This window comes from Bombina bombina, chromosome 12, assembly GCF_027579735.1.
Source record: "Bombina bombina isolate aBomBom1 chromosome 12, aBomBom1.pri, whole genome shotgun sequence".
Taxonomy (NCBI): domain Eukaryota; kingdom Metazoa; phylum Chordata; class Amphibia; order Anura; family Bombinatoridae; genus Bombina; species Bombina bombina.
In genome coordinates, this window is record NC_069510.1 from 122,117,857 (window position 1) to 122,143,969 (window position 26,113).

Here is a 26,113-nt window from a genome sequence, read left to right on the forward strand (position 1 = left end):
ACTAATAAGCAAGCGCTATCCATGGTGCTGAACCTAAAATTGGCTGGCTCCTAAGCTTTAAATTCCTGCTTTAAAATAAAGATAGCAAGAGAACAAAGAAAAATTGATAATAGGAGTAAATTAGAAAGTTGCTTAAAGTTGCGGCTCCATCTGAATCATGAAAGAAAACATTTGGGTTTAGTGTCCCTTTAACCCCTTGAGTGCTAACGACGGCTCCGAGCCGTCGCAGAGTTTCCCACTCTGGTGCCAACGACGGCTCAGAACCGTCGCTAGCACTCTCCCACATTGAGTGAGATCTGGGGGCTCCCACCCGCTCCTACCCCGGCAATCGGGCCTGCATAGGGACAGGCATCGCCGGGGCTTCACGTTTTGCGCGGCGACGTCACGCGCAATGACGTGATGACGTCACCGCACAACTTTATTAACAATTGACAATACAAAGTATAGGGAAAGGGGGCATGCTGCTTAGACGCCTGTATCTCAGGCATCTAAGCAGCTACAGACCCCCAAGACCCACCATTGGAAAGGTAATCGCCTAACCTTTTCCAATGGTTAAAAAAAATGTTAAAAAAATAAAAATTAAAAAAAACCTTCAATCACCTTAGCACCCAGGTGGGAAAGTGCTTAGCACTCAAAGGGTTATGGTACCAGTAATTTACTTAAAAGGGATATAAAACAGTACTTTTTAGTAACAACAATTATTATTACTTAAAAATAAAGGAGACATAGATTGTGTTAAAAAGGTAAACCACTTGTTTTCTTGCCAAATGAACACATAGAAATTCTCAGTGTAGCCCTGCCCACAGCTAAACAAGGAAGCAAACATTGCAAAAAGGTTTAGGTCACATGATTTTTGCAGCAAAAGTCCTATATTGATCAAAGGCAAAAAACAGGCTATTTTATGGTATCTCCTAGCAACGCTTCACTTGTAATTTAGCCCATAGTCTTTGTTGTGGAGTGGTAGCTTTGCGTTAATCCAGCTATTCTTTGTGCTTCAGGTAGCATGCGTACTACAAGTTGAAAGTAAAACGGTTTCGCTCACCCGACGTGTGCAAAAAGCTGTACTTGGAGTATCAAGACCGTGTTAATGTATTCCCCCATAGACTTCAATGGAGCGAGAAAACTGGGAAAAAAAAAACTAACACCCTTACTCACAAGCAAATCTGATCTAATTTTCTCAAGTGCGCAAACCTGACATGATATTATATTTCACATTCCAATTTTCTTAACATGGCAAAATATGTTCTTTTTATTCATAAATACATATTTTCTTGGTACAATCATATATATAAAGTATACACACATATATATACATATATATATATATACACATATATATACACACACACACACACAATTATATAGGTATACAGTATATAAAGGAATATGTATTTATTAAAACTTATTCTGAACATACTCTGTTATGTGCAGAACATTGGAATGTGAAATATTTTCAGTAAATACATAGTTAAAACCTTTGAAAAATGAATATTGCATAAATATGTTATTGTTCAACCTTTTGATCTTTTGTTAAAGAAAAAAATACTCTGCTCTCATGGATATCAAACAATTGTATACACAACACAGGTTTATCCAAAAATAAATAAATACATCTTTGTTAAATATGTATGGCACAATTATTGGGACCCCTATGAATTCATATGAGAAAAATATATTTAAAGTATATTGCCATTGATATTTTACATTTTTAGTACACCTGGGTGACCAGGAACAGGAAATTGTTCAATCATGACTTCCTGTTTCACAGGGGCATAAATATGAGGTAACTCATAGGCCAAATTCCCTTAGTCATTCATCGTAATGGGTAAGACCAAGCAATATAGCTGTGATGTGCGGCAAAAGGTTGTTGAGCTTCACATAATGGGAAGTGGCTATAAGAAAATAGCAAAAGGATTGAAAATGCCTATGTCCACCATCAGGGCAATATTGAGAAGCTCCAGTTAACTGGTTATGTCATGAATCAACCTGGAAGAGGACATGTCTATATTGTCTCAGTGCACTGTGAAGAGGATGGTTCCAGTGGCCAAAATATCTCCAAGGATCACAGCTGGAGAATAGCAGAAGTTAGTTGCGTCTTGGGGTCAGAAAGTCTCCAAAAACTACAATTTGACGTCACCTACATCATTACAAGTCGATTTGAAGGGTTTCAAGAAAAAGCCTCTACTCTCATCCAAAAACAAACTCAAGTGTCTTCAGTTTGCCACACACTACTGGAATTTCAAATGGGTTCGGGTTCTATGGTCAGATGAAACCAAAATAGGGCTTTTTGGCAATAAACACCAGAGGTGGGTTTGGCGCACAGAGAGGTAGCCATATGAAAAAGTACTTCATGCCCACATTTAAACATGATGATGGCTCTTTTGGGCTGTTTTTCTGCCAGAGGACTTGGACATTTTGTTAGGATACATGGCATCATGGACCCCATTTAATATCTGTTGATATTTGATAAACACCTGACTGCCTCTGCCAGAAAGTTTAAAATGGGTCGTGGTTCGATCTTCCAGCAGGACAATGATCCAAAACATACATCAAAATCAACACAAAAATGGTTTATTGACCACAAAATTAGGGTCCTGCCATGGCCATTCCTGTCCCCTGACTTGAACCCAATAGAAAACCTGTGGAGTGAACTGAAGAGAAGTGTCCACCAGTGTCGACCTGGAAATTTGAAGGATCTGGAGAGATTCTGTATGGAGGAATGGTCTCAGATTCGTTGCCATGTATTCTCCAACCTCATCAGGCATTATAGGAGAAGACAGAGCTGTTAAATTGGTAAAGGGAGGTAGCACAAAGTATTGACTAAAAGGGTGCCAATAATTGTGCCACACATATTTAACAAATATTTTTTTTTTTTATTATTTTTTTTGGATTAACCTGTGTTGTGTTTGCAATTGTTTGATATCCATGAGAGCAGAGTATTTTTGTGTATTTTTTTTTTTCCACAAAAGATAAAAAGGTTAAACAATAAAGACAAATTTTCCCAGCCTTCTTTGCTCATATTTAGCATGGGTGCCAATATTAGTGGAGGGCACTGTATGTATCTCTATGCTAAAGCCCTTTGTAGTCCTTTTGTTTATAACACCGGAGACCTCATATGAGCCCTTATAACTTTTTATGCATTTTTTAAAAATAATATTTATCAGACAGTGTTATTAGGAGTGTAACTGTACAATGTATTTTTGATATGTTTTGTGTAACTTTTTTGTCTCGCGTTACAGTTAACCAAAGCTCTGAATTTGCGCTATACCGATGAGCATTAAATTCCATTGTGCTCCAGCTACAGTTAGCGCGCCACTCTTAATCTAGCCCTATACCTTTGCCTTCCTGTTGAGGACGCCTCCTCCTCCTTAAGGGAATGGGACAGGAAGTAAAGGACACTGACATTTTTGTTCATGTGTGCAATACAGATAGCATTGTGGTCACTCCTGTGCACTACAGCGCTAGTTCATGTTTGCCATATAGATAACATAAATAACTCCACGGTGAGTGAGCACAATGAGTCAGCACTAATTGGCTAAAATGCAAGTCTGACAAAAGAACTGAAATAAGGGGGCAGTTTGCAGAGGCTTAGATACAAGGTAATCACAGAGGTAAAAAGTGTATTTATATAACCGTGTTGGTTATGCAAAACTGGGGAATTGGTAATAAAAGGGATTATCTATCTTTTTAAACAATAACACGTTTCAAGTAGACTGTTCCTTTAAAGACCAGTATTACAGCTCCTATTAACAATAAAACAACTGTAATTATGTGTAGTTTTGCAGTATACTTACATTATTTATTCTTCCTACTTTTCCTTTAAGTCTTAAAATTGTGGGTTTTCCGGTTACGAGAACTTAAAGAGCACACGACAATCCTAACCCCACCAACATATCTGTTCCTAACTGGCTTCAGCACAATGTAAGTTATAGGACTATGCTTAACCTTACGTCTATTCTAGTAAGAAGTCCAAAGCGGCTCCTCCTGATAAGACAGGTAGTGGCTGGAGCTTGCTATTAAAAAAACACTGCTGCAAACAAGGTGTTAATGCTTTCCAAACATTTTCATACTCGCCCAGTATGTTAGTTTATTGCAATACTGCAGAAAAAAACTTTTAAATTATAAGCTGTTTAGGGTCCCTTTAACTTTTTTTCTGCAAACACTTCTATCTACAATGCATGCTAGATATTGTTAGTTTATTGTCTGTGTAATGAGAACTGATGGACATATAGAGCAGGTTAGTTACACACGCTGGGCATATAGAGCAGGTCAGTGATCAGTTACACATTATGGGCATATAGAGCAGGTCAGTGATCAGTAAGTTACACAAGCTGGGACATATAGAGCAGGTCAGTGATCAGTTACACATGCTGGGACATATAGAGCAGGTCAGTGATCAGTAAGTTAAACAAGCTGGGACATATAGAGCAGGTCAGTGATCAGTTACACATGCTGGGCATACAGAGCAGGTCAGTGATCAGTTACACATGCTGGGCATACAGAGCAGGTCAGTGATCAGTAAGTTACACAAGCTGGGACATTCAGAGCAGGTCAGTGATCAGTTACACATGCTGGGACATATAGAGCAGGGCAGTGTTCAGCTAATGCCCTTTATCCTTACCTATGACCCACTGGATCCAGATAAGATCATAGCGGTTTGGCTCTGGGCTAAAATCCTGCAGGCCGCAGCAATAAAAGTTCCCTATTCTTTTCCCGTCTTCTCCCAGGTAGTTCTTTGCCTTGTTCAGAAAGTCATCAGTCACATCTACCATGTCCACCGTTTTAAAGAGCGGTAACAACAGCCGCTTGGTTATCCTGCCAATGCCGGCACCACAGTCTAAGGCGTTAGCGGTACCAATCCGGTGTGGCCCATCCTAGGTGAGATTTATGCAAGAAAACCATTAACAGAACTGAACTTACAAGGTATTAAAGGGGCTCATTGCCCAAAAAGTGATTTGGTAAAAATGATTTGCCTAAATAATCAAAACAAATCAACACAGGATCAGGGGAGTTCCAAAATGTGACAGTTCATTCCCAGCTGTAAATACTGGAATATAGTAAAGTCTTATGTGCCCCATAACATTAGTGAATACAATTAGCATAAGACACGTGCTGTTAATAGCAGTATCATAGTCGCAACTAACTCAGCTGCATCACATGACTTCTAACATTTCCACACACAAACTCAAAATGAAATTCCTCATAAAGGGCCAGATTACAAGTGGAGCATTATTTAACGCTCCTTCTTGAGCGTTAACTGCGCTAGAAGCTTTTTGACAAACTTTGGCTTGGTGCCAGCTGGCCCGCACAGTTATTTGCTAAGAGGTGGAAACGTCACAGCAATATAGTATTCTGCCGTGGGCTGCCTGAGGAGCTCAGTGCGGCAAACGCTTCAGACAAATAAAGGAACTTTATTTGTGCCACTGGTAAATCCTAGCGTTTCACAACGCTAGGATTTACCATCACTTTAAGCTCAAGAGTGTGCACGTGTCTGGGGCACTATATGGCAGCAGTTTTGCAAGAAAATTAACCATTTGCAAAAGTACTAGATGGCAGCACAATATCTTGTTTAATAAGCAAAACATAATAAAAAAAACACACAGCTTTATACAGACACTGATCACAATCACACACAGCTTTATACAGACACTGATCACAATCACACACAGCTTTATACAGACACTGATCACAATCACACACAGCTTTATACAGACACTATAAACACAATCACACACAGCTTTATACAGACACTATAAACACAATCACACACAGCTTTATACAGACACTATAAACACAATCACACACAGCTTTATACAGACACTATAAACACAATCACACACAGCTTTATACAGACACTGATCTCACAAACACACACAGCTTTATACAGACACTGATCTCACAAACACACACAGCTTTATACAGACACTGATCTCACAAACACACACAGCTTTATACAGACACTGATCTCACAAACACACACAGCTTTATACAGACACTGATCTCACAAACACACACAGCTTTATACAGACACTGATCTCACAAACACACACAGCTTTATACAGACACTGATCTCACAAACACACACAGCTTTATACAGACACTGATCTCACAAACACACACAGCTTTATACAGACACTGATCTCACAAACACACACAGCTTTATACAGACACTGATCTCACAAACACACACAGCTTTATACAGACACTGATCTCACAAACACACACAGCTTTATACAGACACTGATCTCACAAACACACACAGCTTTATACAGACACTGATCTCACAAACACACACAGCTTTATACAGACACTGATCTCACAAACACACACAGCTTTATACAGACACTGATCTCACAAACACACACAGCTTTATACAGACACTGATCTCACAAACACACACAGCTTTATACAGACACTGATCTCACAAACACACACAGCTTTATACAGACACTGATCTCACAAACACACACAGCTTTATACAGACACTGATCTCACAAACACACACAGCTTTATACAGACACTGATCTCACAAACACACACAGCTTTATACAGACACTGATCATAAAGACACACAGCTTTATACAGACACTGAACACAATCACACACAGCTTTATACAGACACTGAACACAATCACACACAGCTTTATACAGACACTGATCACAAACACACACAGCTTTATACAGACACTGATCACAAACACACACAGCTTTATACAGACACTGATCACAAACACACACAGCTTTATACAGACACTGATCACAAACACACACAGCTTTATACAGACACTGAACACAATCACACACAGCTTTATACAGACACTGAACACAATCACACACAGCTTTATACAGACACTGAACACAATCACACACAGCTTTATACAGACACTGATCACAAACACACACAGCTTTATACAGACACTGATCACAAACACTGATCACAAACACACACAGCTTTATACAGACACTATAAACACACACAGCTTTATACAGACACTATAAACACAATCACACACAGCTTTATACAGACACTATAAACACAATCACACATAGCTTTATACAGACACTGAACACAATCACACACAGCTTTATACAGACACTGATCACAAACACACACAGCTTTATACAGACACTGATCACAAACACACACAGCTTTATACAGACACTGATCACAAACACACACAGCTTTATACAGACACTATAAACACACACAGCTTTATACAGACACTATAAACACACACAGCTTTATACAGACACTATAAACACACACAGCTTTATACAGACACTATAAACACACACAGCTTTATACAGACACTATAAACACACACAGCTTTATACAGACACTATTGAACACAATCACACACAGCTTTATACAGACACTGAACACAATCACACTCAGCTTTATACAGACACTGAACACAATCACACTCAGCTTTATACAGACACTATAAACACAATCACACACAGCTTTATACAGGCACTGAACACAATCACTCACAGCTTTATACAGACACTGAACACAATCACACACAGCTTTATAGACACTATAAACACAATCACACACAGCTTTATACAGGCACTGAACACAATCACACACAGCTTTATACAGACACTGAACACAATCACACACAGCTGTATAAAGACACTATAAACACAATCACACACAGCTTTATACAGACACTGAACACAATCACACATAGCTTTATACAGACACTATAAACACAATCACACACTGCTTTATACAGACACTGAACACAATCACACACAGCTTTATACAGACACTGATCACAAACACATACAGCTTTATACAGACACTGATCACAAACACACACAGCTTTATACAGACACTATAAACACACACAGCTTTATACAGACACTGAACACAATCACACACAGCTTTATACAGGCACTGAACACAATCACACACAGCTTTATACAGACACTATAAACACAATCACACACAGCTTTATACAGACACTGAACACAATCACACACAGCTTTATACAGACACTGATCTCACAATCACACACAGCTTTATACAGACACTGAACACAATCACACACAGCTTTATACAGACAATATAAACACAAATCACACACAGCTTTATACAGACACTATAAACACAATCACACACAGCTTTATACAGACACTTAACACAATCACACATAGCTTTATACAGACACTATAAACACAATCACACACTCCTTTATACAGACACTGAACACAATCACACACAGCTTTATACAGACACTGAACAAAATCACACTCAGCTTTATACAGACACTGAACACAATCACACACAGCTTTATACAGACACTGATCTCACAATCACACACAGCTTTATACAGACACTATAAACACAATCACACACAGCTTTATACAGACACTGAACACAATCACACACAGCTTTATAAAGACACTGAACACAATCACACACAGCTTTATACAGACACTGAACACAATCACACACAGCTTTATACAGACACTATAAACACAATCACACACAGCTTTATACAGACACTATAAACACAATCACACACAGCTTTATATAGACACTAACCACAATCACACACAGATGTATACAGGTACTGATCACAAACACACACATCTTTATACAGACACTATAAACACAATCACACACAGCTTTATACAGACACTATAAACACAATCACAATCACACACAGCTTTATACAGACACCAATCACAAACACACACAGCTTTATACAGACACTGAAGACAATCACACACAGCTTTATACAGACACTATAAACACAATCACACACAGCTTTCTACAGACACTATAAACACAATCACACAGCTTTATACAAACACTGATCTCACAATCACACACAGCTTTATACAGACACTATAAACACAATCACACACAGCTGTATACAGACACTATAAACACAATCACACACAGCTGTATACAGACACTGATCACAAACACACACACTGCTTTATACACACACACAGCTGTATACAGACACTATAAACACAATCACACACAGCTTTATACAGACACTATAAACACAATCACACACAGCTTTATATAGACACTATTGAACACAATCACACACAGCTTTATACAGACACTGACCACAATCACACACAGCTTTATACAGGCACTGAACACAATCACACACAGCTTTATACAGACACTGAACACAATCACACACAGCTGTATAAAGACACTATAAACACAATCACACACAGCTTTATACAGACACTGAACACAATCACATACAGCTGTATAAAGACACTATAAACACAATCACACACAGCTTTATACAGACACTGAACACAATCACACATAGCTTTATACAGACACTATAAACACAATCACACACTGCTTTATACAGACACTGAACACAATCACACACAGCTTTATACAGACACTGATCACAAACACACTCAGCTTTATACAGACACTGAACACAATCACACATAGCTTTATACAGACACTATAAACACAATCACACACTGCTTTATACAGACACTGAACACAATCACACACAGCTTTATACAGACACTGATCACAAACACACACAGCTTTATACAGACACTGATCACAAACACATACAGCTTTATACAGACACTGATCACAAACACATACAGCTTTATACAGACACTGATCACAAACACACACAGCTTTATACAGACACTGATCACAAACACACACAGCTTTATACAGACACTATAAACACACACAGCTTTATACAGACACTATAAACACACACAGCTTTATACAGACACTGAACACAATCACACACAGCTTTATACAGGCACTGAACACAATCACACACAGCTTTATACAGACACTATAAACACAATCACACACAGCTTTATACAGACACTGATCTCACAATCACACACAGCTTTATACAGACACTGATCTCACAATCACACACAGCTTTATACAGACACTGAACACAATCACACTCCGCTTTATACAGACACTGAACACAATCACACACAGCTTTATACAGACAATATAAACACAATCACACACAGCTTTATACAGACAATATAAACACAATCACACACAGCTTTATACAGACACTGAACACAATCACACACAGATGTATAAAGACACTATAAACACAATCACACACAGCTTTATACAGACACTTAACACAATCACACATAGCTTTATACAGACACTATAAAACACAATCACACACTCCTTTATACAGACACTGAACACAATCACACACAGCTTTATACAGACACTGAACAAAATCACACTCAGCTTTATACAGACACTGAAATCAATCACACACAGCTTTATACAGACACTGATCTCACAATCACACACAGCTTTATACAGACACTATAAACACAATCACACACAGCTTTATACAGACACTGAACACAATCACACACAGCTTTATAAAGACACTGAACACAATCACACACAGCTTTATACAGACACTGAACACAATCACACACAGCTTTATACAGACACTATAAACACAATCACACACAGCTTTATACAGACACTATAAACACAATCACACACAGCTTTATATAGACACTAACCACAATCACTCACAGCTTTATACAGACACTATAAACACAATCACACACAGATGTATACAGGTACTGATCACAAACACACACATCTTTATACAGACACTATAAACACAATCACACACAGCTTTATACAGACACTATAAACACAATCACACACAACTTTATATAGACACTGATCACAATCACACACAGCTTTATACAGACACCAATCACAAACACACACAGCTTTATACAGACACTGAAGACAATCACACACAGCTTTATACAGACACTATAAACACAATCACACACAGCTTTCTACAGACACTATAAACACAATCACACAGCTTTATACAAACACTGATCTCACAATCACACACAGCTTTATACAGACACTATAAACACAATCACACACAGCTGTATACAGACACTATAAACACAATCACACACAGCTTTATACAGACACTGATCACAAACACACACACTGCTTTATACACACACACAGCTGTATACAGACACTATAAACACAATCACACACAGCTTTATACAGACACTATTGAACACAATCACACACAGCTTTATACAGACACTATTGAACACAATCACACACAGCTTTATACAGACACTATTGAACACAATCACACACAGCTTTATACAGACACTATTGAACACAATCACACACAGCTTTATACAGACACTATTGAACACAATCACACACAGCTTTATACAGACACTATTGAACACAATCACACACAGCTTTATACAGACACTATTGAACACAATCACACACAGCTTTATACAGACACTATTGAACACAATCACACACAGCTTTATACAGACACTATTGAACACAATCACACACAGCTTTATACAGACACTATTGAACACAATCACACACAGCTTTATACAGACACTATTGAACACAATCACACACAGCTTTATACAGACACTGAACACAATCACACACAGCTTTATACAGACACTGAACACAATCACACACAGCTTTATACAGACACTATTGAACACAATCACACACAGCTTTATACAGACACTATTGAACACAATCACACACAGCTTTATACAGACACTATTGAACACAATCACACACAGCTTTATACAGACACTATTGAACACAATCACACACAGCTTTATACAGACACTATTGAACACAATCACACACAGCTTTATACAGACACTATTGAACACAATCACACACAGCTTTATACAGACACTATAAACACAATCACACACAGCTTTATACAGACACTATTGAACACAATCACACACAGCTTTATACAGACACTATTGAACACAATCACACACAGCTTTATACAGACACTATTGAACACAATCACACACAGCTTTATACAGACACTATTGAACACAATCACACACAGCTTTATACAGACACTATTGAACACAATCACACACAGCTTTATACAGACACTATTGAACACAATCACACACAGCTTTATACAGACACTATTGAACACAATCACACACAGCTTTATACAGACACTATTGAACACAATCACACACAGCTTTATACAGACACTATAAACAATCACACACAGCTTTATACAGACACTATAAACAATCACACACAGCTTTATACAGACACTATAAACAATCACACACAGCTTTATACAGACACTGAACACAATCACACACAGCTTTATACAGACACTATTGAACACAATCACACACAGCTTTATACAGACACTATTGAACACAATCACACACTGCTTTATACAGACACTATTGAACACAATTACACACTGCTTTATACAGACACTATTGAACACAATCACACACAGCTTTATACAGACACTATTGAACACAATTACACACAGCTGATTCGTGTTTACTCACCTTTAGGAACCTTTGTAGAAATTTCTTGGAGCCGTTTAGATCAATAGTAGATATATGTCCGTATCCGCCCAGCATCCCATCCACTGTGGCAGGAACATTTTTCCAGTATTTCTTTGCCTTGCAGTAAAACTGGGCTTCGTCTTCGACTATTTCGGCGGACATGATGCTAGACCTGTAGTGATGTGCGTAAGAGAAACCGATAGTTACAAAAATAAACTGCCCTCGATACAAAAATATTTTATTAGAAGATGTAACTACAAGTCATATACTGCATTTGCCCCAGAAATATCTCATCTTACTAGAAGCTGAATAAATAGGTCATATTTATTTCTGATTCCAATCTTGCGCTCAGCTAGGATATACCCAGGGCTCGTGTTTTACTTCTTTGTAGGCGTTCGTAGACTGGCCAGTTACACTAATAAAAATGTGTTATGTTGTATTAGGAGTGTTAACCATATAAACGCATAGAGTGCTGCTCTCTGACCTCTGTCTAGGAAGAATGTGTCCCGGAGTGCTTCCCAGTGGATTTGATTTCCCTGCTCTACATCAGCAATGCAGGGAATTAACAGTGACAGCTTTACCAGGACACAGCTCTTTCTACATCACTGCTATTTTTACTTTTAACGGACATAAAAGGCAGCGTACCAAGTCAGTCCGTGCAGACAGGGATATTCCTGTGCAGCGATTAAGCTTTATCACATATGACAAAGTGCTTGCGCGAGTTACTTTCAGACGACCGGTCTTTGTTTCAGGAGAGCAGTGCTTGCTATATATATATATATATATATATATATATATATATATATATATATATATATATATATATATATATATATATATATATATATATATATATAGCGCCTCGCTTACACTGCAGAATTCACACATACCTTCCCTGTAATCCTTCCAGTATTAGAAGCATTCAGCAAGTGTAAGAGGGGAAGGAATTTCTGTACTTAAAAAAAAAAGATACAAGTGCCGTACAGTGACATTATGTGTTTCTCTTGGCACAAGGGCAAATATCAGTGGCATTTCATCTAGTTGTACGGAAATATAGTGCAGGTGCCAGTCTGATAATATGGCACAGGGATAAATATAAAGAGCTATTTCATCTAGTTGTACGGAAATATAGTGCAGGTGCCAGTCTGATAATATGACACAGGGATAAACATACAAGGTAATTCATCTAGTTGTACAGAAATACAGGACAGGTGCCAGTCTGATAATATGGCACAGGGATAAACATACAAGGTAATTCATCTAGTTGTACAGAAATACAGGACAGGTGCCAGTCTGATAATATGGCACAGGAATAAACATAAGAGGTATTTCATCTAGTTGTACAGAAATATAGGGCAGGTGCCAGTCTGATAATATGGCACAGGAATAAACATACAAGGTATTTCATCTAGTTGTACAGAAATATAGGGCAGGTGCCAGTCGGATAATATGGCACAGGGATAAACATACAAGGTATTTCATCTAGTTGTACAGAAATATAGGACAGGTGCCAGTCGGATAATATAGCACAGGGATAAACATAAGAGGTATTTCATCTAGTTGTACGGAAATATAGTGCAGGTGCCAGTCTGATAATATGGCACAGGAATAAACATACGTGGTATTTCATCTAGTTGTACAGAAATATAGGGCAGGTACCAGTCGGATAATATGGCACAGGGCAAAACATAAAGAGGTATTTCATCTAGTTGTACGGAAATATAGGGCAGGTGCCAGTCGGATAATATGGCACAGGGATAAACATACGAGGTATTTCATCTAGTTGTACGGAAATATAGGGCAGGTGCCAGTCGGATATGGCACAGGGATAAACATAAGAGGTATTTCATCTAGTTGTACGGAAATATAGGGCAGGTGCCAGTCGGATATGGCACAGGGATAAACATAAGAGGTATTTCATCTAGTTGTACGGAAATATAGGGCAGGTGCCAGTCTGATAATATGGCACAGGGAAAAGACTGCTGCAGAGTTGGTAAAATGATCCTGATATTAAGCTGTTACTACTGAATAAATACAACACGCAGGGCTTATCAGATCATTTCTTATTTATTCCATACTGCACTGATCTATAGAAATCCTGTCTGGCAAACAACTTGTGAGGGTGTTATGCTGACTACTCAGGGGCAATGCAGGGTGACATTACACAGCACAGGGGGTGACATTACACAGCACACGGACATTACAGGAGGTGACATTACACAGCACAGGGGTGACATTACACAGCACAGGGGGTGACAGTATATTACACAGCACAGAGGGTGACAGTACACAATACAGGGGGTGACATTACACAGCACACGGGGTGACAGTATATTACACAGCACAGGAGGTGACATTACACAGCACACGGGGTGACAGTATATTACACAGCACACGGGGTGACAGTATATTACACAGCACACGGGGTGACAGTATATTACACAGCACACGGGGTGACAGTATATTACACAGCACAGGAGGTGACATTACACAGCACACGGGGTGACAGTATATTACACAGCACACGGGGTGACAGTATATTACACAGCACACGGGGTGACAGTATATTACACAGCACACGGGGTGACAGTATATTACACAGCACAGGAGGTGACATTACACAGCACACGGGGTGACAGTATATTACACAGCACACGGGGTGACAGTATATTACACAGCACAGGAGGTGACATTACACAGCACACGGGGTGACAGTATATTACACAGCACACGGGGTGACTGTATATTACACAGCACACGGGGTGACAGTATATTATACAGCACAGAGGGTGACATTACACAGCACACGGGGTGACAGTATATTACACAGCACACGGGGTGACAGTATATTACACAGCACAGGAGGTGACATTATATTACACAGCACAGGAGGTGACATTACACAGCACACGGGGTGACAGTATATTACACAGCACACGGGGTGACAGTATATTACACAGCACACAGGGTGACTGTATATTACACAGCACAGGAGGTGACATTACACAGCACACGGGGTGACAGTATATTACACAGCACACGGGGTGACAGTATATTACACAGCACAGGAGGTGACATTACACAGCACACGGGGTGACAGTATATTACACAGCACACGGGGTGACAGTATATTACACAGCACACGGGGTGACAGTATATTACACAGCACACGGGGTGACTGTATATTACACAGCACAGGAGGTGACATTACACAGCACACGGGGTGACAGTATATTACACAGCACACGGGGTGACAGTATATTATACAGCACAGAGGGTGACATTACACAGCACACGGGGTGACAGTATATTATACAGCACAGAGGGTGACATTACACAGCACACGGGGTGACTGTATATTACACAGCACACGGGGTGACAGTATATTACACAGCACACGGGGTGACAGTATATTACACAGCACACGGGGTGACAGTATATTACACAGCACACGGGGTGACAGTATATTACACAGCACAGAGGGTGACATTACACAGCACACGGGGTGACAGTATATTATACAGCACAGAGGGTGACATTACACAGCACACGGGGTGACAGTATATTACACAGCACACGGGGTGACTGTATATTACACAGCACAGGAGGTGACATTACACAGCACACGGGGTGACAGTATATTACACAGCACACGGGGTGACTGTATATTACACAGCACAGGAGGTGACATTACACAGCACACGGGGTGACAGTATATTATACAGCACAGAGGGTGACATTACACAGCACACGGGGTGACAGTATATTATACAGCACAGAGGGTGACATTACACAGCACACGGGGTGACTGTATATTACACAGCACAGGAGGTGACATTACACAGCACACGGGGTGACAGTATATTACACAGCACACGGGGTGACTGTATATTACACAGCACACGGGGTGACTGTATATTACACAGCACACGGGGTGACAGTATATTACACAGCACAGAGGGTGACATTACACAGCACACGGGGTGACAGTATATTATACAGCACAGAGGGTGACATTACACAGCACACGGGGTGACAGTATATTACACAGCACACGGGGTGACTGTATATTACACAGCACAGGAGGTGACATTACACAGCACACGGGGTGACAGTATATTATACAGCACAGAGGGTGACATTACACAGCACACGGGGTGACTGTATATTACACAGCACAGGAGGTGACATTACACAGCACACGGGGTGACAGTATATTACACAGCACACGGGGTGACTGTATATTACACAGCACACGGGGTGACAGTATATTACACAGCACAGAGGGTGACATTACACAGCACACGGGGTGACAGTATATTATACAGCACAGAGGGTGACATTACACAGCACACGGGGTGACAGTATATTACACAGCACACGGGGTGACTGTATATTACACAGCACAGGAGGTGACATTACACAGCACACGGGGTGACTGTATATTACACAGCACACGGGGTGACAGTATATTACACAGCACAGAGGGTGACATTACACAGCACACGGGGTGACAGTATATTATACAGCACAGAGGGTGACATTACACAGCACACGGGGTGACAGTATATTACACAGCACACGGGGTGACTGTATATTACACAGCACAGGAGGTGACATTACACAGCACACGGGGTGACTGTATATTACACAGCACAGGAGGTGACATTACACAGCACACGGGGTGACAGTATATTACACAGCACACGGGGTGACAGTATATTACACAGCACACGGGGTGACTGTATATTACACAGCACACGGGGTGACAGTATATTACACAGCACAGGAGGTGACATTACACAGCACACGGGGTGACAGTATATTACACAGCACAGGAGGTGACATTACACAGCACACGGGGTGACAGTATATTACACAGCACACGGGGTGACTGTATATTACACAGCACAGGAGGTGACAGTACACAGCACACGGGGTGACAGTATATTACACAGCACACGGGGTGACAGTATATTACACAGCACACGGGGTGACTGTATATTACACAGCACACGGGGTGACTGTATATTACACAGCACACGGGGTGACTGTATATTACACAGCACACGGGGTGACTGTATATTACACAGCACACGGGGTGACTGTATATTACACAGCACACGGGGTGACTGTATATTACACAGCACACGGGTGACAGTATATTACACAGCACACGGGGTGACAGTATATTACACAGCACACGGGGTGACAGTATATTACACAGCACACGGGGTGACAGTATATTACACAGCACACGGGGTGACTGTATATTACACAGCACACGGGGTGACAGTATATTACACAGCACAGGAGGTGACATTACACAGCACACGGGGTGACTGTATATTACACAGCACACGGGGTGACTGTATATTACACAGCACAGGAGGTGACATTACACAGCACACGGGGTGACTGTATATTATACAGCACAGAGGGTGACATTACACAGCACACGGGGTGACAGTATATTATACAGCACAGAGGGTGACATTACACAGCACACGGGGTGACAGTATATTATACAGCACAGAGGGTGACAGTACACAATACAGGAGATGACAGTCCAGTACAAAATTACACAGTATAGACGGACATACTCACGGGGCTCCGGGCTCAGTCACACACAGTGCGCGCGTGTCACCCGTAGCTACCGGCTAGTTCACATCCGGCTACAGGAGGTGTGACGTCCGTCGTCCATCAGTCACATGACCTTCGTGCACGTGGTGTAAAGCGCTACCGGAAGCGGCGGAGCCGTGCTGGTGAGAGTGTGTATAGGGACACAGCAGGCAGGCGCGGAACCTGTGCATAGTGCATACACACTATTTATGTTTAGTAGAACACGGTGTGAGCGGCTCATGAGGGTTGTTTACCTTTATATTATTAGATAATAACAGTTGTTTATTGTAGGTATTAGGTAATAAGCTCTCTGGTCAGTGACAGCTGTGTATGACTAGAAAGTTTATTGTCACCCCCTGTACTGCTGTATCAGACATGACAGCAGTAGCTCTGTATACTGATGATAAGGGGACATACCTCCCAACATTTCAAAATTCAAAAGAGGGACTGCCGATGATAAGGGGACATGTGACAGCACTATATACTGAAGCTAAGGGGACGTGACAGCACTGTATACTGAAGATAAAGGGACGTGACAGCGCTGTATACTGATGATAAAGGGACATGTGACAGCACTGTATACTGATGATAAAGGGACATGTGACAGCACTGTATACTGATGATAAAGGGACATGTGACAGCACTGTATACTGATGATAAAGGGACATGTGACAGCGCTGTATACTGATGATAAAGGAACATGTGCCAGCACTGTATACTGATGATAAAGGGACATGTGACAGCACTGTATACTGATGATAAAGGAACATGTGCCAGCACTGTATACTGAAGATAAAAGGACATGTGACAGCACTGTATACTGAAGATAAAGGGACATGTGACAGCACTGTATACTGATGATAAAGGGACATGTGACAGCACTGTATACTGAAGATAAAGGAACATGTGACAGCACTGTATACTGAAGATAAAGGGACATGTGACAGCACTGTATACTGATGATAAAGGGACATGTGACAGCACTGTATACTGAAGATAAAGGGACATGTGACAGCACTGTATACTGATGATAAAGGGACATGTGACAGCACTGTATACTGATGATAAAGGGACATGTGACAGCACTGTATACTGAAGATAAAGGAACATGTGACAGCACTGTATACTGAAGATAAAGGAACATGTGACAGCACTGTATACTGATGATAAAGGAACATGTGACAGCACTGTATACTGAAGATAAAGGGACATGTGACAGCACTGTATACTGATGATAAAGGGACATGTGACAGCGCTGTATACTGATTATAAAGGGACATGTGACAGCACTGTATACTGAAGATAAAGGGACATGTGACAGCACTGTATACTGAAGATAGAGACATGTGACAGCGCTGTATACTGAAGATAAAGGGACATGTGACAGCACTGTATACTGATGATAAAGGAACATGTGACAGCACTGTATACTGAAGATAAAGGGACATGTGACAGCACTGTATACTGAAGATAAAGGAACATGTGACAGCACTGTATACTGAAGATAAAGGAACATGTGACAGCACTGTATACTGATGATAAAGGAACATGTGACAGCACTGTATACTGAAGATAAAGGGACATGTGACAGCACTGTATACTGAGGATAAAGGGACATGTGACAGCACTGTATACTGATGATAAAGGGACATGTGACAGCACTGTATACTGAAGATAAAGGAACATGTGACAGCACTATATACTGAAGATAAAGGGATGTGTGACAGCACTGTATACTGAAGATAAAGAGACATGTGACAGCACTGTATACTGAAGATAAAAGGACATGTGACAGCACTGTATACTGATGATAAAGGGACGTGTGACAGCACTGTATACTGAAGATAAAGGGACATGTGACAGCACTGTATACTGAAGATAAAGGGACATGTGACAGCGCTGTATACTGATGATAAAGGGACATGTGACAGCACTGTATACTGAAGATAAAGGGACATGTGACAGCGCTGTATACTGAAGATAAAGGGACATGTGACAGCACTGTATACTGAAGATAAAGGGACATGTGACAGCACTGTATACTGAAGATAAAAGGACATGTGACAGCACTGTATACTGATGATAAAGAGACATGTGACAGCACTGTATACTGAAGATAAAGGGACATGTGACAGCACTGTATACTGATGATAAAGAGACATGTGACAGCACTGTATACTGAAGATAAAAGGACATGTGACAGCACTGTATACTGATGATAAAGGGACATGTGATAGCATTGTATACTGAAGATAAAGGGACATGTGACAGCACTGTATACTGATGATAAAAGGACATGTGACAGCACTGTATACTGAAGATAAAGGGACATGTGACAGCACTGTATACTGATGATAAAAGGAACATGTGACAGCACTGTATACTGATGATAAAGAGACATGTGACAGCACTGTATACTGAAGATAAAGGGACATGTGACAGCACTGTATACTGAAGATAAAGGGACATGTGATAGCACTGTATACTGATGATAAAGGGACATGTGACAGCACTGTATACTGAAGATAAAGGGACATGTGACAGCACTGTATACTGAAGATAAAGGGACATGTGACAGCACTGTATACTGAAGATAAAGGGACGTGTGATAGCACTGTATACTGAAGATAAAAGGAACGTGTGACATGTGACAGCACTATATACTGAAGATAAAGGGACATGTGACAGCACTGTATACTGAAGATAAAGGGACATGTGACAGCACTGTATACTGAAGATAAAGGGACGTGTGATAGCACTGTATACTGAAGATAAAAGGAACGTGTGACATGTGACAGCACTGTATACTGAAGATAAAGGGACATGTGACAGCACTGTATACTGATGATAAAAGGAACATGTGACAGCACTGTATACTGATGATAAAGAGACATGTGACAGCACTGTATACTGAAGATAAAGGGACATGTGACAGCACTATACTGAAGATAAAGGGACATGTGATAGCACTGTATACTGATGATAAAGGGACATGTGACAGCACTGTATACTGAAGATAAAGGGACATGTGACAGCACTGTATACTGAAGATAAAGGGACGTGTGATAGCACTGTATACTGAAGATAAAAGGAAAGTGTGACAGCACTGTATACTGAAGATAAAGGGACATGTGACAGCACTGTATACTGATGATAAAGGGACATGTGACAGCACTGTATACTGAAGATAAATGGACATGTGACAGCACTGTATACTGATGATAAAAGGACATGTGACAGCACTGTATACTGAAGATAAAGGGACATGTGACAGCACTGTATACTGATGATAAAAGGACATGTGATAGCACTGTATACTGAAGATAAAGGGACATGTGACAGCACTGTATACTGATGATAAAGGGACATGTGACAGCACTGTATACTGAAGATAAAGAGACATGTGACAGCAATGTATACTGAAGATAAAAGGACATGTGACAGCACTGTATACTGATGATAAAGGGACGTGTGACAGCACTGTATACTGAAGATAAAGGGACATGTGACAGCACTGTATACTGATGATAAAGGGACATGTGACAGCACTGTATACTGATGATAAAGGGACGTGTGACAGCACTGTATACTGATGATAAAGGGACGTGTGACAGCACTGTATACTGAAGATAAAGGGACATGTGACAGCACTGTATACTGATGATAAAGGGACATGTGACAGCACTGTATACTGAAGATAAAGAGACATGTGACAGCACTGTATACTGATGATAAAGGGACATGTGACAGCACTGTATACTGACGATAAAGGGACATGTGACAGCACTGTATACTGAAGATAAAGGAACATGTGACAGCACTGTATACTGATGATAAAGAGACATGTGACAGCACTGTATACTGATGATAAAGAGACATGTGACAGCACTGTATACTGAAGATAAAAGGACATGTGACAGCACTATATACTGAAGATAAAGGAACATGTGACAGCACTGTATACTGAAGATAAAAGGACATGTGACAGCACTGTATACTGAAGATAAAAGGACATGTGACAGCGCTGTATACTGAAGATAAAGGGACGTGTGATAGCACTGTATACTGATGATAAAGAGACATGTGACAGCACTGTATACTGATGATAAAGGGACATGTGACAGCACTGTATACTGATGATAAAGGGACATGTGACAGCACTGTATACTGATGATAAAGGAACATGTGACAGCACTGTATACTGAAGATAAATGGACATGTGACAGCACTGTATACTGAAGATAAAGGGACATGTGACAGCACTGTATACTGAAGATAAAAGGACATGTGACAGCGCTGTATACTGAAGATAAAGGGACATGTGACAGCACTGTATACTGAAGATAAAGGGACATGTGACAGCATTGTATACTGATGATAAAGGGACATGTGACAGCACTGTATACTGATGATAAAGGGACATGTGACAGCACTGTATACTGATGATAAAGGGACAGTGTATCAGGCATGTGACAGCACTGTATACTGATGATAAAGGGACAGTGTATCAGGCATGTGACAGCACTGTATACTGAAGATAAAGGGACAGTAAATCAGACATGTGACACCACTGTATACTGAAGATAAAGGGACAGTGTATCAGGCATGTGACAGCACTGTATACTGATGATAAAGGGACAGTGTATCAGGCATGTGACAGCACTGTATACTGATGATAAAGGGACAGTGTATCAGGCATGTGACAGCACTGTATACTGAAGATAAAGGGACAGTAAATCAGACATGTGACACCACTGTATACTGAAGATAAAGGGGCAGTAAATCAGACGTGTGACAGCACTGTATACTGATGATAAAGGGACAGTGTATCAGGCATGTGACAGCACTGTATACTGATGATAAAGGGACAGTGTATCAGGCATGTGACAGCACTGTATACTGAAGATAAAGGGACAGTATATCAGACGTGTGACAGCACTGTATACTGATGATAAAGGGACAGTGTATCAGGCATGTGACAGCACTGTATACTGAAGATAAAGGGGCAGTAAATCAGACATGTGACAGCACTGTATACTAAAGATAAAGAGACAGTAAATCAGACATGTGACAGCACTGTATACTAAAGATAAAGGAACATGTGACAGCACTGTATACTAAAGATAAAGGAACATGTGACAGCACTGTATACTAAAGATAAAGAGACAGTAAATCAGACATGTGACAGCACTGTATACTAAAGATAAAGGAACATGTGACAGCACTGTATACTGAAGATAAAGAGACAGTATATCAGACATGTGACAGCACTGTATACTGAAGATAAAGGGATAGTAAATCAGACGTGATAGCAGCACTGTATACTGATGATAAAAGGACAGTTTATCAGACATGTGACAGCGCTGTATACTGATGATAAAGGGACAGTTTATCAGACATGTGACAGCACCGTATACTGAAGATTAAGGGACAGTAAATTAGAAATGAAACAGCACTGTATACTGATGATAAAGGGACAGTTTATCAGACATGTGACAGCACTGTATACTGATGATAAAGGGACAGTAAATCAGACATGTGACACCACTGTATACTGAAGATAAAGGGACAGTTTATAAAACATGTGACAGCACTGTATACTTAAGATTAGGGGACAGTAAATTAGATATGTAGCAACACTGTATACTGATGATAAAGGGACAGTTTATCAGACATGTGACAGCACTGTATACTGATGATAAAGGGACAGTAAATCAGACGTGTGACAGCACTGTATACTGAAGACAAAGGGACAGTATGTCAGACATTAGCTAGAATATACAATTTTAATCAACTTTCCAGTTTATTTCTATTATCGTCTGTGCTTTGTTCTTATGGTATCCTTTGTTTAGAAATGCATATGTGGGTAGTCTCCAGAGGAACAATGCAGTATTTGGAGCTAGCTTCATATTGGTGGCTACACATATATGGATTCTGGGTAAGATATGCAAATTAGACATGCAATATCTCAGGCTTGTTGCTTCTGTTATGTGTTAAAACAGCAATCTCCTATTAGGGTAAGCGCAATAGAAAGAAAAACGATTCTGGGTGGCTGTTTTGTACGCATAAGCTCTCATCACTAGAAGATACATATGATTTACTGCTAAGTGAAGCTCGTTTCCATGGAAAAAACAATATTCATGTAATGTATATATATGTGTATATATATATATATATATATATATCTGTATATATTCATTTGAGTAGCTCTCATTTTGTGCCATCATGTGGTTTTCTGCAGACTGTAATGTCCCAGCAGAGAATGATCATTATTAATGTCATAGTAGTGTATAGGTGAGCGGCTGGTTTGCTGCGGTATACTGGAATGTCTGTCAGCTGCATTACTGTGTGCGTTTATAGTAGTGCCGCTAGTGCTTTACACTATCACAGATAGTAATAAACCAGCTCAGTCTTCATTACATTTTGTCACACTAAAAAACAATACATAGCAGTGCAGACTAGAGTGCATAGAAGATGCTACAATCAGTTAATTTCCCTAAAGGGGACATGTAATTGCAAAGACTTGTGGGGAACTAATCATTGTGACCAAAGTAATGGCATTCACGTGAAGATCCAGACACTGAGCCTTTGTTTTTATTCATGCAATGATTTCCTGTACAATAAAGAAAATAGTATTGAAATCATTATGTGTATGAGCGGTGTACGACTGTATTTTACTGTTACAGGTAAGATATATTGTATGACATAAACAGGATGTGATGCAATAAACTAATTCTTTGTTTTTCTTCTCTTTACACTTGTACGTAATCCTGAAGAGTAGTATAAAGGTTACCTTCCTTGCATTTACACATGTCCTGCAGCACAATACTAACTGTACCAGACTTCTCTTGTTAGTCAGTTATCAGTGTGAGGTTTGTGTGTATTTCCTTGTCTTGGTCACTAGTGCTACGTATCTATTATGACTCCCTTGCAATCTCTCATTGACTGATATCTGTTCCCGGATTCCAATTCTTTCCAGCTGCACCGCCTTCCCTATGACTGCAGTTGCGCAGACGTTGTGCTTCTAGAGGCTGAGATTGTGTGACGTCACCGGCCTGTGGCTTTCCTCCTTGTTTTTACCCATGTTTGGTGACTGCTGAATAAACTTTTTGGATTATTTTACCTCTGTGCCCATCTTCGGTGTTTCTGGGGAACTGAGGCCGACTCAGAGGACTTCTGAAGTTCTGAACAACAGTACTAGGGCATCATTGCGCCACATTCTCAGTCCAAACCCGGACATTTGCATGTCTGGTGGTCCTGACTCTGCTTCAAACCCGGACACACAAAACGGAATGTCTGGGTCATTCCCAGGTGGAAACCCTACAGAGTCCTGAGTTTAAGTCTGAGGGTTTTTGAGTTTGGGTCTTATGGGCTGGACTGGGAAATCAGACCGGGCCTGGAATTTTTTTTATGGGGCACGAAGAACAGGTTTGGTAACCTGTGGATTAAGCTTCTTATAATTAAAGCAAACAGTTTAAAGTGACATTGAATGAAACTACAAACAGTGTCCTTTTACAAGACCAGCTTATTTGTCTGCATACAAAGGTTGAGTTAAAGCTGATTTACAGGACGTACAGAACTCGTCCTTAAGGGCAGTTTGCTCACTGGCTGATAAGGAAAACTCACACAGCGTTATTGGTAGACATAAACACACAAATAAAACACTTTTATTGTAATACATTTTAAATAACTTTGTTTTCAATGCAGAAAACATAACTTATTTATGTATCAGAACAGCAAACCAAAGCCTGTGCTCTATATTAGCTGTTCCTGTGCTGATATGTAACAGTTCTGTTCTCTTTGTATTATCAATAAAGTTGTCAGTTTTGTATCTATGATTGTGTTCTCTTTGTATTATCAATAAAGTTGTCAGTTTTGTATTTGTATGATTATGTGTGATCTCTTTTTATTATCAGTTGTCAGTTTTGTATTTGTATGGTTATGTATGTTCTCTTTTTATTATCAATAAAGTTGTCAGTTTTGTATTTGTATGGTTATGTGTGTTCTCTTTGTATTATCAATAAAGTTGTCAGTTTTGTATGGTGCTTATGTATGTACTACTTTACATATAGATGTATGTATCTAATCAGCAAACAGGTAAGAAGTT

General features: G+C 40.0%; 1 protein-coding gene and 1 long non-coding RNA gene across 6 annotated transcripts in view; one reads left to right on the forward strand and one right to left on the reverse strand.

Moving 5' to 3' along the window:
* The window catches only part of NTMT1 (N-terminal Xaa-Pro-Lys N-methyltransferase 1), a 19,942-nt gene extending 1,821 nt beyond the window's left edge, over positions 1–18,121 (reverse strand). Inside the window, exons 1-3 of one of the 5 annotated variants that reach the window (XM_053695903.1) lie at positions 17,988–18,121; positions 12,385–12,556; positions 4,622–4,874 (exon numbers count right to left, since the gene is read on the reverse strand). In XM_053695903.1, coding sequence (XP_053551878.1) covers positions 4,622–4,874; positions 12,385–12,546 — 415 coding nt within the window. In that variant the 5' untranslated portion in view covers positions 12,547–12,556; positions 17,988–18,121. The other 4 variants (XM_053695905.1, XM_053695906.1, XM_053695904.1 and 1 more) reach the window with 4 other exon arrangements.
* Positions 18,071–25,892, forward strand: LOC128642989 (uncharacterized). The gene is made up of 2 exons (XR_008399748.1): positions 18,071–18,149; positions 24,986–25,892. It is a non-coding gene; the product is annotated as an uncharacterized LOC128642989 (long non-coding RNA).
* The last annotated feature ends 221 nt before the right edge of the window (positions 25,893–26,113 follow it).